The sequence below is a fragment of the Miniopterus natalensis genome, chromosome 4 (assembly GCF_054644295.1).
Source record: "Miniopterus natalensis isolate mMinNat1 chromosome 4, mMinNat1.hap1, whole genome shotgun sequence".
NCBI classification, from domain to species: Eukaryota; Metazoa; Chordata; class Mammalia; order Chiroptera; family Miniopteridae; genus Miniopterus; species Miniopterus natalensis.
The window spans coordinates 18,024,226-18,040,760 of record NC_142084.1 but is presented as its reverse complement, the minus strand read 5'-3'; the positions used below and the strand labels follow the sequence as shown (position 1 = coordinate 18,040,760).

Here is a 16,535-nt window from a genome sequence, read left to right as displayed (position 1 = left end):
ACAGGCCTTGACCATTCAAACCTTCCGCCCTCCCAATAACCTATCCCGCTCGCCTCTAAGCTGCGTTAGCCAATCTCCGCGCGCCCGCCCAGAACCCTCTAAGCCAATCGTTTGGCTTGTACATCGCCCGGGGGCGTGAGTTTGAGCAGAAGGAGCACAACTTGCCCCGCCCCGCAGCCAGAGCAGGGTGCCGATTGGCCCATCAGCGTTTGGCAAGCCGCTTAGTAAACCCCGCCCCACACGAGCCTGGCGCACCATTGGCTTTACCTGTGGCCAATCGCCTCACCCTTCCTGAGCTTTCCCTTCGCTCAGCCCCTCTGACCCCGGGAGATTTAAATTGCACCACCCTGGCCAGGTCCACTTGTTAGGTTAATACCTGGAGGAATTAGTTTGGATAGGAGGGTGTTTTAGACGTTTCTTTTTCTTGCTTCTTTCTCGTGTATTATACGGACTTTCCGCTTAGTTTGCTAGGCTTCCGCTGGAGATGGAGCATTTGCTGCGGGCGTAGCAGACGATGTGGAGAGGCAGGTGTGTGTATTTATGCTACGCGGCATTGGCGCCTTTCAAGAGCTTTCCTAGTAAGAAAGATCTCCCTTTTAGCGCGCAGCATTTCTAAGACGCTGGGTTACGTGAGTATAGGAAGTTCCATTTCAGGGAAAGCAGGGGAGTTGAATTATCTCTTGGCATAATTCTCATCACAATCCAAAGGTTCTCAAAATCTGGTTGTTTATGGAAATTTGAACATTAATTAGGTGATATTAAGAATTTTTTCTTAATTTAGGGGACTTGCTTTTAAATAATGCTGTGGGACTGGTGGTGGGTATAGATGAAACAAGATTGGCCATGAGTATTGGGTGATGGGGTAGCTGGGAGGCCATTATATCTGTGTTCTCAAATTTTAATCTGCATTCTAATCACCTGGAGATCTTGTTGAAATTCAGATTCTGATTCAGTAGGTCTAGGTTGAGGCCCAAGATTCTTTACTTCTAAGAAGCTCCCAGCTGATGCTGATATAGCTGGTACAGGGACCATACTCTGAGTAGGAAAGCATTATGCTATTCTCTTTACTTCCCTGTATATTTGAACTTTTCCATAATAAAAAAATGCTTAAAATAACCATGGAAGCTTTTTAAAATACAGACCCCCCAAAATGATGATAATAGGTCTAGAATGGGGCCCAGTAATGATCAAGTTCCCTAGGTGCTATCCATGCAGATGGTTTGCAGACTGTATTTTGAGCAACAAATCATAAATGCAACCTTTATCTTTGAAAAACAGTAAATCAGAAATGCAACCTTTATCTGGTGTCAAGATCTTGGTGATAGTAGTGGCTGAGAGATGCAGTGTAGTCAGTGGGGCACTGTCCTAATACCCCTTTCATCTGTAGAATTTGCTTCCCCAGAAAGGAGCTGTGTGAAGAGTCTTTGCCCTGTAAGATAGAGATGGTGAGTGTGGGAGTCAGCACAGAGCCCTGCCATGCCAGGTGAGTTTGAAAATCAGGCTGGGGATTAAGGGAGTGTGGGATGAGTTGTTTTCTGCTTTGATAACTATAATCACACTTCAAGTGGCCACTATATACTTCCCCGCAGGTGGGAGGTAGAGACAGATGAAATTGTCCTGCAGCGGCGGCAAAAGCAGATAGATTATGGCAAGCGCACACCTGGTTACCAGTGCTTTCTGCAGCAGGTCCCCAAGTGAGTGCAGTTGTGGGTAGTCACAACAAAAGTCTCAGTCAAGTGGCTTTAGTTCAATGTCAGGTGATAAAAATATACTAGAATCTCAGTGCTCTCACAAACCTGTGGAATTACTAAAACAAATTCTCCTGCAATCTAACCCCAAGGTTAAGTTTCCAAGATTTTTTTCAAGTGGAACAAGACTTACTTAGCCATAAGACTTTTTTTAAGCCTCTCTCTCTCTTTTTTTTTTAACAAAACAAAACAAAAACCCTATCCATGTTTGCTAATGAAGTTTTTTCTTTCCAACCATTTTTACCTCATGCCTCCAGCTGACTTGGCTACCTGCAACATATTTGCCTAATTACATGTAAGTTTACATATATACATACAGACTAAAGGTATGAAAAGGTAGAATGTATTTGAAAAGGATGCCAAATACTGTCTTTTATATCTATCTTGACTTCTGAGGGAATTGGAATATCTAATTTACCCTTGTCAGAAGAAAGAATATTGGGGAAGTGTGATGTTTAATCTAATTTGAAGATTTATTTTTTCTGTTGGATTGAGGGCATTGATCATACCTTATTCTCAGAGAATCCCTAACAAATCTCCTGATTCACTGTGATAAGCAGTGAGCTGTGCCACCTTCACCTTGACCTCAGTCTGACTCATATTTGTTGTTGCCAGGGCACAACGACAGCCAGGACTTCATCCTCAAACACCAAACAAAAACAGAAGGTACAGCCGCCGCTCCTGGGATGCCCAGATCAGGCAGTGGAGAAAAGCCCTACATTCCTGGGACCCCCCCAGCCAGCCTCTGCAGGGCAGGAGGGCTGAGGAGTATGTGCACTATTCTTGATTCCTTTCTTGAATGGTGGATTGAGCCCTACCTTCCCATTTTTCAGAGATTTAAATTTCAATGGCTGAAAAGGGTGTCAGAATGAGGTGTGTGTTCCTTTGACTCTGCTGCCTTCCTAGGCAAGGAATGGAGAACCTCTTAGAACCAATGGATTCCACCCCTTTGGATGACCTCTTGGATGACTGGCTCCAGCCGCTGGAACCCTAAGAGAATCTGGATGGAGACCAGAAGGGAGCCCAGGTAGTATCCTCTGCTGAAACCCACTGGAACAGGGTCAGAGATGGGGTCTGGTCCATGAGGTCACAATGAAGATGGGGTTCAAGTGGTACTTCAAGAAAAAAAGAAGGAAAATGGGGCACCAGGAAAAAAATACCATGACATGAGTAAACTAAATTGAACTAAAAGTAGCATAAGGATATTTAATTATAGTTTGTAATGGGGGGAGTTGGGCTGCACTGGAGGATATTTTATACTTGATGAGAGGTGTAATCTTCTTTTGAAGTGAAGCTTGAAACCTGACTTGCAGGGTTTGTTATTTTTTTAACTCAATTTCTTTCAATGTTTTGCAAATGAGCCAATGCCAACTTAACTTCTTATACTCAATCATTTAACTTTGGTAAGCGTGGTTAATAAGAAAAAGGGGGATCATCTAGTGGTGAAGACAAAGGGTTTTAGAGCCTCAGACTGCTTTTTTAAAAAATATGTCTTTATTGATTTCAGAGGAACGGAAAGGGAGAGAGAGAGATAGAAATATCAATGACGAGTCACTGATCCAGTGCCTCCTGCACGTCCCCTACTGGCGATCAAGACCGAAACCAGGCATGTGCCCTGATGGGGAATCAACCACTGAGCCACACCTGGCTGGGCCAGACTGCTTTTTTAAATACTACCTTTGTCTATCACATGGAAACTCACTTAACCTCTCCAGCCATTTCATCTACCAAATAAAGAGCTTTTTTCCCATCTGATGACTGTAAACAAAAATGGGAATACGTATCTAAAGCATGTAGCATGGTGCCTGGCACATAATAAGTGCTCCACAACAGCAATTATTGGAAACCATGTCTCCTGTAACTTCATGGCCCATGCCAGTTATTTTGCCAGGGAGAAATGTGCAGGGCAAGGAAATATGAAGTGCATCTTCCCTTCACCCCATTTTCTTGTTAAGTACCTAACTTTCCCTCTACTTTTCTTTTTCATTTTGCAGACTGGGTGGCTCCTGACTGCTCTCTTCCCAGGCTCTGTGAAGATGCTTACTACTGGTTCTGCTTTCTAACTGATCACAGTTACTTATCTGTCCCAGACTTGGGTGGGGTACAAAATATTTAGGGTAAACAGGTATCTTTCAGGAGACTTGTTGCTAAGTGTAGTAGTGAGGATTTACTTGCATGACTGTTACTTTCCCATCGATTAAAAAAGAAATCTGAAATTCTGCCCTACAAAGAGATCACAACACAATGGCATTGTTTAAAACCTCTCCTTTTCCAATGTTTTGCCTGTCTGTCTAAACCTTCTTTGACAGATGAGACTCAAATTTACATAAGAACCAGAAACCATCTCGCTGTTTCCCAACCTCTTCACCTACATTCATTCTCTTCAAAAAGGACTTAAACTTTGGCTGAGGTGGGAGGTGGTGGCAGTGGTGGATATTTAATAAAAGGTGGCTTACTCTACCTAAAGCGGAAATATAGCACCATCAACATCTTTTACCCATCTGCTTTTTTCCTCCCTCCCAGTCTTAAGGAAAGTGGTCCAGCTGTAACCACCGTACTCCCCCCCCCACCCCCACGCGAGCTACTGAACCGCCTATGATGTCATAATCACAATCCCATTACCTCATCCTATTGGGGGGGGCGGTGCGTAGAGGGAGGAGAAGGAGTGAACAGCCCTGGGCCCTCCTCAGCTTTACAAAGTGTTTTGGGTGAGGGCTAATTACAGAACCAAACAGGAACAGCACCCCAACTGTTTTAAGTCCCGGATTTATAAGGTTCGAGCCGATCCGGCCGCTGGAAGAGGGGCTCCTGGGACTTGGAGCAGGCCCTAATCGGCTCTTGGACTACACTTCCCAGAAGCCTTCACGCCGCGGACGGGTCCTCTGCTGGGGGAGGGGGGATTCCTTCAGAGAGGCAGCGGTAGAAGGTGGGACCAGAGAGCAGGTGAGAGGGACCTTGGCTAATTCTTTTAAGCGGTCCAAACCGATTAGAAGGCTATACTTGGGCCTATGTAGAACTGGAGGGCAGGAGCGATGGCTTTGTTTACCTTCGTCTGACACGGCTTCCCCCGCGGCTTTCGCGATATGCCTCCAACTGGGCCTGTCCACCTTCTGCGATATTTTGGAGGGGGTGCCTCAATAGTGAGGAAACCGCCCTCATCCTTAAATCAAAGAACCGGGCTCCTTCCTGACAGCACTACCTAAGGAAGATTTTGAGAGAGAAACAACGTGGGTCTCGAACCTTCTCGGACAATTCAGGGGGACTCTGTGAACAGGAGAGATTCCCCCACTCTCCTGAGAGGCTTGGTGGTTTGCGCCGGCGGCTTTTAAGGGCACCGTGGGGTGAACGGAGCGCTCAGAGCTGCTCCGGCCGCGGCCCTGGGAGCTGGAGGAGCCGCGGTAGGTGGCGGAGGGCAGGTGGCGCTCGGGCCTCGGGGCGGCCTCCTCAGCCGTCCCTCCCTCTTTCCTTCTTTCCCTTCCCCCAGCTCGGCCGCCCGCGCGGCTGGGCCTCGCTGGCCGCCTCCGCGGGGAGAGCACGGGACCCGGTGGGGGAGGGGGTGGCGGAGTGCTAAGTCCCAGACCCTCTGCATCCCCTGCGTCTTGAGTTCGCGTCCGGGGCCAGATGATGGAAGCTAATTGGGAAGAGAGGAGGGACAAGCCCCCTGAGCGAGCCCTGGCGCCCCCGCCAGGGGCCAGCGGACGCCCCATGCCCCACCCCGCGGGGACAGGCAGGGCAACCCAGGGAGAGGTAGAAAATTGAAAGGGGGCCTAGCCTTTTGCTTCTTCATCGGAGTGGGGGGAGGGGTTGGCCCCACTTGTCACCCCATCCCCACCAGAGCCATATGGGGGAAGAGCATTCGGGCCCCCACTTACCTGTTCATGCACCTCCCTGCTTCCCTCATGTTTTTCTTAAGTCTCCCCCAGAGGTTTGGGGCTGGGACCTGGGGGAAGGTCCCCAGAGGACTTGTGACTCTCCTCCCCCTTAGCCTGACTTGATCCTAGGTTCTCCAGGTTTCAGCACAACCTCAGCATCCCTGAAACCCGAATGTCAGGGGTTACTACCATCCAATAGGAGATGGGGTGAGGGTCCAACCTTTATTTTAGGGGGCCGATGGTGGAGGGAAAGCCTGGATTGAGAATTGGGCCTGGTGGGGTTGTGGGGAGGGCCTAGCGGCCTGCTGCTGTGTGCAAGGCTGAGCCCCCTGCCAGTTAGGCTGAGAAGTTTTAACTTGTTTAGTGAACATTCAGGGCTGTCGCTGCCCCTCAGATATACAAAATGGAAGGGAAAGGAAGGCGGCAAGAGAGGGCTTCTTACACTTTTTTCTATGCCTGCCCGAGAAAGAGGAGGCCCCTCGCGGATCTGGTTTGCCTTCTTTTGTGTCCTGGTTTGATTCCTTATGGCTTCCGTTCTGTTCCCCCTCTCAGCCTGGCCTGTTTTAGGAAACTCAGGCCGAGAGTATCAGTTGCGTGGTGGTAGTTGCATTGTTCCAATTACCGCCGTGTGTGGCCACATCCCAACAATTAAAATGCAGAAAAACACGAAATCACTCTCTCCACTTGATCCCAGAGAGGGCTGGGAGTTTGCTGTTTGGCCAAATGCCTCATGAAAAGCTTGAAAGAGTTTTGCTTCACTCTCTGCTCCTCATGACTGGTCAGCCTGAAGCCTGGGGTCTCTGGGGTAAAAGCCTGCAAGTTAGGTTCCCTCTCTGGTTGATTTTTGAGGGTAGAGTTAAGAAACCAAGAGCAGAAGTGATATAAGCTTTAGCTTCTCCCACAAGAATATAGGGGAAGCAGCTGAAGGGAGCTCTCAAGAAGGTGGAACTTCATTCAGGGTTGTAATAATTATGCATGAAAATGATAGTTAACTGTAATGATGATTGACTTCTCCCAAACTTTCTTCCAAAAACTCTAAGTTTATCCGTGTGTATTTCTTTGCTCTTCCTTGTGGCCTGCCTCCCTCTGAGGTAGGAATGGGGTAGAGATGATTCCCTCTTTTTTGTAAAAGTAGAAAGTGGTCTTGCCCACAAGGTGACAGAAGAGCCCATTTGGGCTTCTCTTGGTATTCAGGTGATGGACGTTGTTATCTAATCAAATAGATAAACTGGTTGCCTTCCTCTTAATGATACCATCACTTGTGGCATCCTGAGGCTTTGTAGAGCAACAAACAGGAGGGGTGAGAAACAGCCTATGTGGACTCCTGGTTTGTACAGGCCAGATGGTATGCTTTTTATATTTTGGTATTGTGTGTTATATGTGACAGATTAAGATTATTCAGCCTGTTTTACATGGGTAAACTGAGACCAAGAAAAATTAAATGATTTGCCAAAACCCACAGCAAATAGGATCAGGATTTAGATTTCTTGATAGTTTGTTCTCTACTAGCAAATGCTACGTATAACTTCTGGTAAGCAGTCTGCCTGCTAGTCATTCCTGGGAATAGGCAGAACAGTATGGAGACACTAGGTTAACCTCCCTTCCTCCCTAGAGTAAGGCCCCTCAGGCAATTATGTGGGCCTAAAACCTGTTGTCTGATAGAATTAGTTTGTTTACCAAAATTGACCTGAGAAAGAGTCTTGATTAATTCTATTTATGGCTTTTGAGTCAGATCAGGCTAAAAACTTAGTTGAATTAAGTCACAGAATTGTTTGTAGCATCTATAGAGTTGAAATGGAATTACCCTGGTACTGTTTCCTTATCCTCTTCTCATTTTATAAAAGAATATACGCAGTATCTGTTGGAAAACTATAATACATCGTCTGGTCAGGCTAAGGAAGAACCGAAAACCTTGTTTACTCTTGTCTGAAGCAGAAAGTCATTCCTGCAACCACTGCTTCTCCCTATTCCCTATTATTATTTCTGTAGTGTAGGAAAAGAGTATCTCCCTTTGCTTCTGACTGGAAGATAAAGAAAATATTGGGATAACCAGGATGGAAATAACTATTAGTCATCCTTCTCTCACTTGAGCCGTTTTCTAAGTGGTGCCTGTATTCTGGGTAGATAGCAGAGCACGAACCAGGTTAGGAGTGGCAAATAGGTTTCAACTTGCTTGCCAACTCCAGTTCATTTTACTGGATATCTGGACTGCCAAGCTTAGAATGTGTCTGAGGCTATGTTTAGGCTTAGCAGGAATGAGCTCTGATCAATTAATGATGTCTGCCAGAGGCCTGGCATAAGGATGCTGTGGTATGTGTGCCATGCATTTTCCATCTCTGGACCAGGTACATCTCTAATATCACTTGGGGCTGGTCCCTCTAATTGGCAGACTCAGCAGGCATGACTGGAGAGGGAAGTCCCAATGGTGCTAGAGTGGTGCTGCAGTGGCAGAAGACGGCTCACGAGTGAGGTCTGGAAGAACAACAGGGAAGACATCCATCATTTGCTCCAAAGTGTGCAAGTCAGATCCTGGGGAGAATCATGATAACCCTGATCACTGAGCAGCTACAGAAACAGACTCTGGATGAGCTGAAATGCACACGCTTCAGCATCAGTCTGGTAAAAGACCAGTATTCCTGCTTCTCCACGATCCCCTTCCCCTTTTTTCAGAGGCTGTTTGTTGCTACTACTTCACCCTTGTCCTATGCTGTATGAGTCATGGTACTTTTACTGGAAGAGTCTACTAAAAGCTCAAAAAAACCCAGCCTAGAAGGAAGGGGACATTTTTCCATTGATAGAGAAGGGACACCAAAACTTGGGTGGAGAAGGGTTTGCGATATTGGAAGATGTGCATTATTTTACTCACTAAGTCAAAAAGAAAACATTTAAGAGTCCCTAATATCCCTATGGCCTAGGAATCGCAGGGGTGAGCTGAACAGGGCTTCTTGGAAGTCTGTGTCCTGATCCTGAATCATGATGGATATTTTCTCTCTCTTAGCCTTTGCCTGATCATGCAGACATCTCCAACTGTGGGAACCCTTTCCAGCTTGTGCCTGGTAAGGTATTGTGTATGCGTTTATGTATATGTGTGTATGCCCATGTTTCCATCCATATTTCTTTCATTGGTTTCCAGTGACCAGGACTAGGTAGCCTACTTCCACAATTTTCTTTCCAGAGTCACCTTCTGAGATGGCACTTGTTTCTATTTTACATATCATTATGTAATGTTGAACGTTTCCTTGTTTTATATCACTGTATATTATTGCACTGTAGGGATATACCATAGTTTATTTAACCAGTCTCCTATTAATGTACATTAGGTTATTTCCAAATAAAACCATAGTGAATAGCCTTGTACATATGTCATTTTACACATGTGAAAATGTATCTGAGGTATAAATTCCTAGATTATGAATTATTCAATCAAAAGGTCTGTGATCATGGGGGCATTTGGATAGAGGCGCGTCGCTATTGTACAACCAGGACTTTAACCCATGCTGCTAGGCTGTTGTGCAGTTCACTTTCTTTTCTGGAATACCTGGAAAGGGAAGTAAGTTGGCAAAAGCATCTTCATTCAACTTCTTCTGATTTATAAAATACTTGCTAAGAGCCAGGTATTGTGCTCTAAGTACAAAATAGGACACATGGTCTCTGCCCTCATGGAGGTTAGTAGGGGGCAGAACTGTTGACCAAAAATGTTAAGTGTGGGTTTTCTCCATCATCAGGTATGACTTCATATACTTTTCAGTTGTTCCAAATATCTAGCACCTGCAGAATTACAGTCAGCTAGGCAGAGGAGCTTGAAGTAGGCCCTTTGACCCTTAATGAGCTGTCTCCCAAAAGTCAGAGTTTTGGTTAGAATTCAGTGAGGACCATTCCTTTTAGTCCATTTCCCCTTCTACCTCTTGGTCTCCCAATCAAGCTTTGGATTTCAGAGCAGGCCTGGGGGAAGGCAGTCAACGTAGTTGGGTGGCCAGACACAGGAACATGAGTGGCATAAAGTCTTACGGTTTCCGAAGCAAAATTCCACTTTTATTTTTTTAAATATATCTTTATTGATTTCATAGAGAGGAAAGGAGAGGGGTAGAGAAATAAAAACATCCATGATGAGAGAGTCATGGATCGGCTGCCTCCTGCATGCCCCCGACGGGATCGAGCCCGCCACCCAGGCATGTGCCCTGACGGGGAATCGAACCCCTATCTCCTGGATCCTGGGTCGAGGCTCAACCGCTGAGCCACACCCTACCGGGCACAAAGTTCTACTTTTAAAGGCCTTTCGCATCCTGTTTGCGCTCCTTAGCAATAAAAGTAATCTCTTACCTGCTTGATTACCTCTTACTCCTCAACAGCCCTAACTCCTGTCTTGGTGCTATTGATGGATTAGAAAGGGGAAAAGCTAAGGAAGGAGAGGATAGGCCTGCTTTTCACAACCCACGGCTGGGGAGTTGGGGAGCAAAGTAGGTTTAGATTGAGTAGAGTGAGGGATGAGCATGGCACACCACACACAAAGTTTGTTTCTATTGTTTTACTTTTGAGGGAGTGGCAAGGCGCTACTTTAGTGTATATTTTCAACTTCATGTGGTTCCTTATAATGGAGGGAGAATAGCATAGTGGTTAAAAGACCTAGCCTTAGAGTCAGACAGACTTGGGTTTGAACCCTCCTTTGGTCATTTGATAGCCACATGACTTTGGGCAAGTTATTGGACTTCTCATCTGGGAAATGGGCATAATAATAGTATCTGCCTCATGAGGTTTTTGGGGAAACCTCACATAAAGTGCTCATTACATTATGGGGCACATAGTAAGCTCTTAAGAATATATTAACTATCATTAATATTATTTTTATTATGAATGCCTTCCAGAAGGTGCTTCCTGGAGGGGCCTGCCCCACTGTTCCTGTGCTGAGTTCCAGGACAGCCTCAACCTCAGCTACCACCCCTCAGGCTTGAGCCTGCACCTCAGACCACCCAGCCGGGGAAGTTCCCCACCGGAGCAGCCCCTATCCCAAGTCCTAAGCCCTGAGCCCCCTGACCCAGAGAAGCTTCCTGTGCCCCCTGCCCCTCCATCCAAGAGGCACTGCCGCTCACTCTCAGTGCCCGTGGACCTGTCTCGCTGGCAGCCAGTGTGGCGGCCTGCCCCCTCCAAGCTGTGGACTCCCATCAAACACCGGGGCAGTGGTGGAGGGGGTGGGCCGCAGGTGCCTCACCAGAGCCCTCCAAAGCGGGTCTCCAGCCTCAGGTTCCTCCAAGCTCCCAGTGCCTCTTCTCAGTGTGCCCCAGCCCACAGACCCTACAGTCCCCCTTTCTTCAGCCTGGCTCTGACCCAAGATTCTTCTCGACCCTGCGCTGCCTCCCCGCAAAGTGGCTCCTGGGAGAGTGATGCTGAATCCCTGTCACCTTGCCCACCCCAGCGCCGCTTTTCCCTGTCACCCAGCCTGGGCCCTCAGGCAAGCCGCTTCTTGCCCTCTGCCCGGAGCTCCCCCGCATCCTCCCCAGAGCTGCCCTGGAGACCCCGAGGCCTCCGAAACCTTCCCCGAAGCCGCTCACAGCCTTGTGATCTGGATGCCCGTAAAGCTGGTGTGAAGCGGCGCCACGAGGAGGATCCCCGGCGGCTGCGGCCTTCCTTGGACTTTGACAAGATGAATCAGGTGGGACCAGCCAGGTTAAGGAAGCTTGAATGGGAGCAGAGGAACTCTGTTCTGTCTCACTTTTGAGCTGCCCTAGTTCCATGCCCTCCTGGCAGGGCCTCCCCTGGAGCTCCTTTCTGTCCAGGCTTTAACTAGCTATGATCTACCATCCCAGTTTGCTCAGGACTGTTACCGTTTTAGCATTGAATCCTGAAGTCCCATGTCCTGTGAAATTCCTCAAACGGGTGGGGGTGGGAGTGGGGATGGGAAGTACTTCTGGGATCCTACAACAGGGATCCCAGATTATTTTGCTAGAGGCACTTTCCCTCCTCTCTGAGAATGCATAAGCCACAAAGTGCCATCATTGCTCCACCTCCTTGTGCTCAAGGCTAGTTTTGCCACTTGCCCTTCACTCCTTTAACTGGGTCTGGGAGAGCTTAAAACAGACTGCTGCAACATTCATCTGTTCAGCAAATGTTTTTGACTTCCCAGTGTGAGTGCACTTGCCCACTTTTTCATATTCTTCCTTCTATACCACTGGGTCACAAACCTCTTTACGAACTTACACACTTATTCACAGTCATCCATCTAACCAACAGGTTGGCAAACATTTATTGGACACCTACTATGCACCAGGCCCTGTCTAGGCCCTGGCAGTACAGTAGTGAAACAGGCAGGCAATATTTCTGCCCACATGAAGTTTATAAATGAGCCTTTAATCTTGAATCTGATAGAAACTGTGAGACCTTTCCTCAAAGAAATGTACATGTGCACTGAATTTTCAAAATTTTATCAGGGAGTTCATAAACCTTACCCTGAAGCCTAGGATTCCTGCCTTCAAGGGTAACTAAGGGACACTTTGAAATACAGCTTGAGCCAGGGTGCTCTGGGATGTTATCTTTCTTTGCTTTCTTAACTTTGTTGTTTGTTTGACAGAAACCATACTCAGGAGGTGTCTGTCTCCAAGAAACAGCCCGGGAAGGCAGCAGCATCTCTCCGCCTTGGTTCATGGCCTGTAGCCCTCCACCCCTCTCTGCTTCCTGCAGCCCCATTGGGGGTTCCTCCCAGGTGCTGAGTGAAAGCGAAGAGGAGGAGGAGGGGTCTGTGCGGTGGGGACGGCAGGCACTGAGTAAGCGGACACTGTGCCAGCAGGACTTTGAGGACCTGGACTTAAATCTGATTGAGGAGAACTAAAACTGAGAGGCTACTTCCTGGGGCCGCACAGACTGACTCTCTTATGGCTACTAACAAGTGTCGAGGCCCCAAGACTGGGGGCCCAGCCTGGGAATGGGGATGAGTGGAGGGCTCCGACTCAGGGCAGCCGGAAATCTCGCTCCAGGAAGCTCGACCATGCCGAGAGACTGGCCGGGACAAGATAAACAGAGCTGGTGGCGGGAGGGACAGCCCCAGAGCAGACCCTTCCCATGGCGGCCCTGAGTGTGAGTATCCCTGCCACCGAGAAAGCAATGGGCAGGGAAGGAAGGGGTCTGCTGACCCCAGCTCGGGGAATTTCACTAGCCCCTTTGCTTCAAAGGGCACTTGTGTCTTAGAATTTGGCCAGGGTGGGGGGTTCATTCAACCTCCTCGGAGAAATTGTGTGAGAGTGTGTGTGTGTGCTTGGGAGTAAAGGTGTAAAGGTGTGTTTGTATAGCCTTAGGGAAGGAAGGCAGTTGCTCCCTAACAGTAGAGCATCATGATACCCCACTCCCTTCCAGAATCTTGAGTTTTCACAGACAGTGGGCTTGTTCAAGGAGTCAGAAGGAAGGCATCAGGTTTTTCTTTTTCCTAAGTAGCTCTGGAACCAGGCTTATAATCCATAAGCATCACTGGCTCTGCAAAGGATTCTGTTTGGGGGTACTGCAGGGTCTTTTAAGTGCTGTGACTTCAGCCAATGGTCTTTTCCTCAGGCCCATCCCCTTCCCCTAGATAGTTTTAGTATTGGGGCTGGAGAGGGCTCTTCACGTTGATTCTGAGCTGGCCTTTTTTTCTTATCAGATTGCCTAGGCTGTATACAACCTGCCTCTCTCACTCTCTAAGTAGATGCAAGCACATGTGGGTAACTGAGGCAGGGTTGAAGGGCTTCATCTCTTTCTTTCCCTCTTTACTGATGGGACCTTTTTCCCCTCACCCTCTGACCTTCGATGCATTTGGACTGCTGACCATTTAAAAGCAGCCTGTGATTGCTTCTTTTGTAAAGCAAGCAACCTCCCTCTACTTTAGCTGTTTGACTATTTGGATTTTCACATATTGGGCTTACCCAGAGTGGAGCGCACCTCTAAAGGGCTGTGGTTGACGCTGGGTAGACATCTGCATCTGTGTTGTGTGTGTGGTGTGGCTGACCAGTAGGTGAGTATTCCTGCGTGTGTGAGTGAAGCCACTCCCAGGCTGGTGCTCTCCTCCTGTGCCCGGTGACTGCCCAGTGGCAGCTCTAGCTGCCCTTCACTCCCACCTGCTGCCAAAGTCCCTGTGCTAATGGGATTACAAATACAAAAAGTGGAAAAAAATTTTTCGTAAACTTTGTTTTATATTAAAAAAAATCCATAAGTCTGTGTGTGTGTTAAACATGAGGTCCTGCCTCTGTGGCTGTGTTTGAAAAAATAAAGTTTTATTAGAATAATCCATTTTCCCAAGCAACCTTGTGTACTACAGTGTCTTCTTCCCTTCTCCAAAGAGAAAGGCAATGAGGAAGCAGAGAGGCGGCCACCTAACTCTTCTAGCCCCTTCCTCTACGACATGGCTAGGCCTTTGCCCTTCAAAGGTAGCATCTGGTCCCTAGGTCCTTCGTGGCCACAGCAGTCATATCCTATGGCCCAGGCTTCTGTTAAGGCCTTGGTTATTTCTGGCAGTCAGAATTGGTCTCTGTTTCCCTGGTACTTACACTGGTCTCCTCTTTACTGTCACTCTCAAGTCAAACAGGTTGAAGTTAAGTATTAATGCATTCCAGCTTCTTGAGAATGCTTGATGGTGTAGGCAGGGATTTGTCTAGACTTGTTTATAGGCTTTGGGGAGTGGGGAGAAGTCATGATGGGAAACTTGACGAGGAATCTCTTTTTTTAAAAGTTTTCACATGTTATGACCTAGAGAGATGGAGATTTAATCATCAGAATTCACATTTCAAAGACAGGCAATTTCTGCATCCTAAAAAATACTGCTTTTGTAAAATTATCCTACCGGCAGAGCTTCTCTTTTGCCCTAGAAGGTGGTATTTTCCCTAATGCTTCAATTTGGAATGTTCATTTGCTGAAAGAAGCTGTGTGGCTCACTTTCTTTAGACCTTTCTATTCCACCCTTTCTTCCTATGTTAGCATTCTTCCAATGTGTGGGTGAAGTGTAGTTGCTTAGAGATCCAGGCAGGAGCCTCTGTCCCTAAGGCATAGCCTTTCTTTACCAGTTCGGTGCTGACTTGCCAAGCAACAAGAAGAGTCAAGTTGCTTAGCCTTCGTCCCAGTTTCCTGCTTCAAATTGGTGGCACTCATCATTGAATACCAATGAAGTGTGCAAGACAACAGGATTGGCTTGACTACCTGGAGCAGGAACCTTTGAGGGGATGAAAACACAGTCTAAAAAGAGTGGGAGTTGTCACCTGCCCTGGAAACAAAGGGAGGGGCTTAGAGGGGGTGAGGCAATGGAATGTAGTTCAAGAAGCTCAGCATTATAGGTTTTTCTTTCTTCTAAACTGCTGTTTTGTTTCATCTGCTGTTTGAGTTAAAGTTTGGACATCTAAAATGACCTCCCCCAACCATTTTCTTCTCTGTTCAATTTTTCTGTTGTTTTTTTTCTACTGTTTATTGACTGAGGCCAAATGTGATTTCATTTACCATTCCTGAAGTCCTAATGTAGGAAAGAATGTAAACTCCCTGAGGGCAAGGGTTTTGTTTTATTTAGTGTTGTGTCCCCAGGACTATGAAAAGTTACTGGCACGTGAAAAGTGCTTGCATATTTGTTGAATGAATTTCACATCTTTGCCTTCCCATGCCTGAGTTTAGAGGCACGTTTCTGTCTCTGGTGCTGTGAGAAGCCAGCTTTGAACACGGGTAGTAATTAGAGCTCCACATGGGAGAAAATTCCAGTGTTGAATTTTGATAGAAAAGCTGCAAGGCAGCTAAATCCTGTATGTATTCACTCTTATTCCCACCTACTAACTACAGCTTGTGGCCCATGGGCTTTAAGTGGTGTCTCTTGGCCCAGGAAAGCATTCTTGGGCCTCAGGTTGGCTATGGCAAATGGAAGTTCCAAGGAATAGGGAACCCTGCTCCACAGGGTTAGTTTTAGACTCACTTCCCTAGCTGCTTTGTACTATTACTAAAGTCAATAGTTGGTGCCCACTCCTCACCCTGCTACCAACCTTTGCTACAAGCAAAGTAGGTCAAGGGTAAAGTCAAGGTTATGGACAGATTACTGGGTAGGCTCATTAGTCTTGGTGAAAGAACCAGCTACTGCTCTTTCCTGTATGTAGGGCAGATCTGTGAAAGAAATTGCCACTTTTACGGTAACAATCATGAATTATTACTAGATGCTTTATCTTTCTGGTTTTTATACTCAGTCTTTGCATTCATAAGACCGTAGAACCTGTGCTAGTCTCTGACATTACCAACATTAATGATTGAGGCTTCCCATTGCCTGATGTGAAAACAACCTAAGCAAAAAATTCAGTATCTCTCCACTACAGCCCCCCTTTTAACAGGAGCTATCGATCTCCCACACTTAACGTGAATTCATATTGAAGTGGTGTTTTCTTTGTCCTCGGTCCCACTACTTCCATGGTAAGATGAGGTTCTATTACTGAACCAGAAAAAAGAATCTCTGCTGTTAGTCCCTTTCCAATTCCCCTAAAAGTTGAGAAACACTTGGATTTAATAACATTGGCAAACTTGGAAGGAGAAGAAGCTCTATGGGTTTAAGTCAGAATACCAGAATACAGGATGTTGGAAGCTCATTGGCCTTCAGCCAGTTTCAAGAGTGGCATTATCACATCCAATGGATGTAACACATTGGTCAGTTGGAAAGGAACCCTGGTAGTATAGAATGGGATGGTACTATGTTATGGGCCAGTGAGAAGAAAGATATTGTCTAATGGACCAATGGGGAGAAAGTTTCCTAAAAAAGAATGGCAGAAAGGGTAGTGCATGTTTTCAGGATAGGAAATCGGTATTGAGTGCTAACTTCTCAGCTGAAAACATTCACTCTTTAGGTACCTTGCCCCTCAGCCCCCCCACCCCAGTAAAAAGTCTTGGGTGTCCGAGGAGGGTAAGCTAAAACCTCCTCTGATATGGGACCCCCTGAAGGAAG

General features: G+C 46.9%; 2 protein-coding genes across 3 annotated transcripts; both read left to right on the top strand.

Moving 5' to 3' along the window:
* Positions 1-478: 478 nt before the first annotated feature.
* LOC107530098 (oocyte-specific histone RNA stem-loop-binding protein 2-like) lies at positions 479-3,864 on the top strand. Its single transcript, XM_087815933.1, is given in 6 exon segments — positions 479-528; positions 1,403-1,483; positions 1,590-1,694; positions 2,364-2,516; positions 2,655-2,775; positions 3,736-3,864. Coding segments are annotated over 6 exon segments (603 nt in total). The 5' UTR covers positions 479-514.
* Positions 3,865-4,939: 1,075 nt separating this feature from the next.
* FAM53C (family with sequence similarity 53 member C) lies at positions 4,940-13,880 on the top strand. Of its 2 annotated transcripts, XM_016203782.2 has the most exons (5): positions 4,940-5,146; positions 8,010-8,239; positions 8,619-8,676; positions 10,483-11,267; positions 12,183-13,880. In XM_016203782.2, exons 2-5 carry the CDS (start codon positions 8,162-8,164, stop codon positions 12,438-12,440), a joined length of 1,179 nt encoding a protein of 392 aa, XP_016059268.1. In that variant the 5' UTR covers positions 4,940-5,146; positions 8,010-8,161; the 3' UTR covers positions 12,441-13,880. The 2 variants fall into 2 exon arrangements, with proteins under 2 accessions (XP_016059268.1, XP_016059266.1); XM_016203780.2 differs by lacking the exon at positions 4,940-5,146 and having other exon boundaries at positions 6,364-8,239.
* Positions 13,881-16,535: the final 2,655 nt, after the last annotated feature.

Coding starts and splice junctions, on each gene's coding strand:
- FAM53C (XM_016203782.2), top strand. CDS start 8,162: ATGATAACCCTGATCACTGAGCAGCTACAGAAACAGACTCTGGATGAG. Junction 8,240..8,618: donor CACGCTTCAGCATCAGTCTG/GTAAAAGACCAG, acceptor TCTCTCTCTTAG/CCTTTGCCTGATCATGCAGA. Junction 8,677..10,482: donor CCCTTTCCAGCTTGTGCCTG/GTAAGGTATTGT, acceptor AATGCCTTCCAG/AAGGTGCTTCCTGGAGGGGC.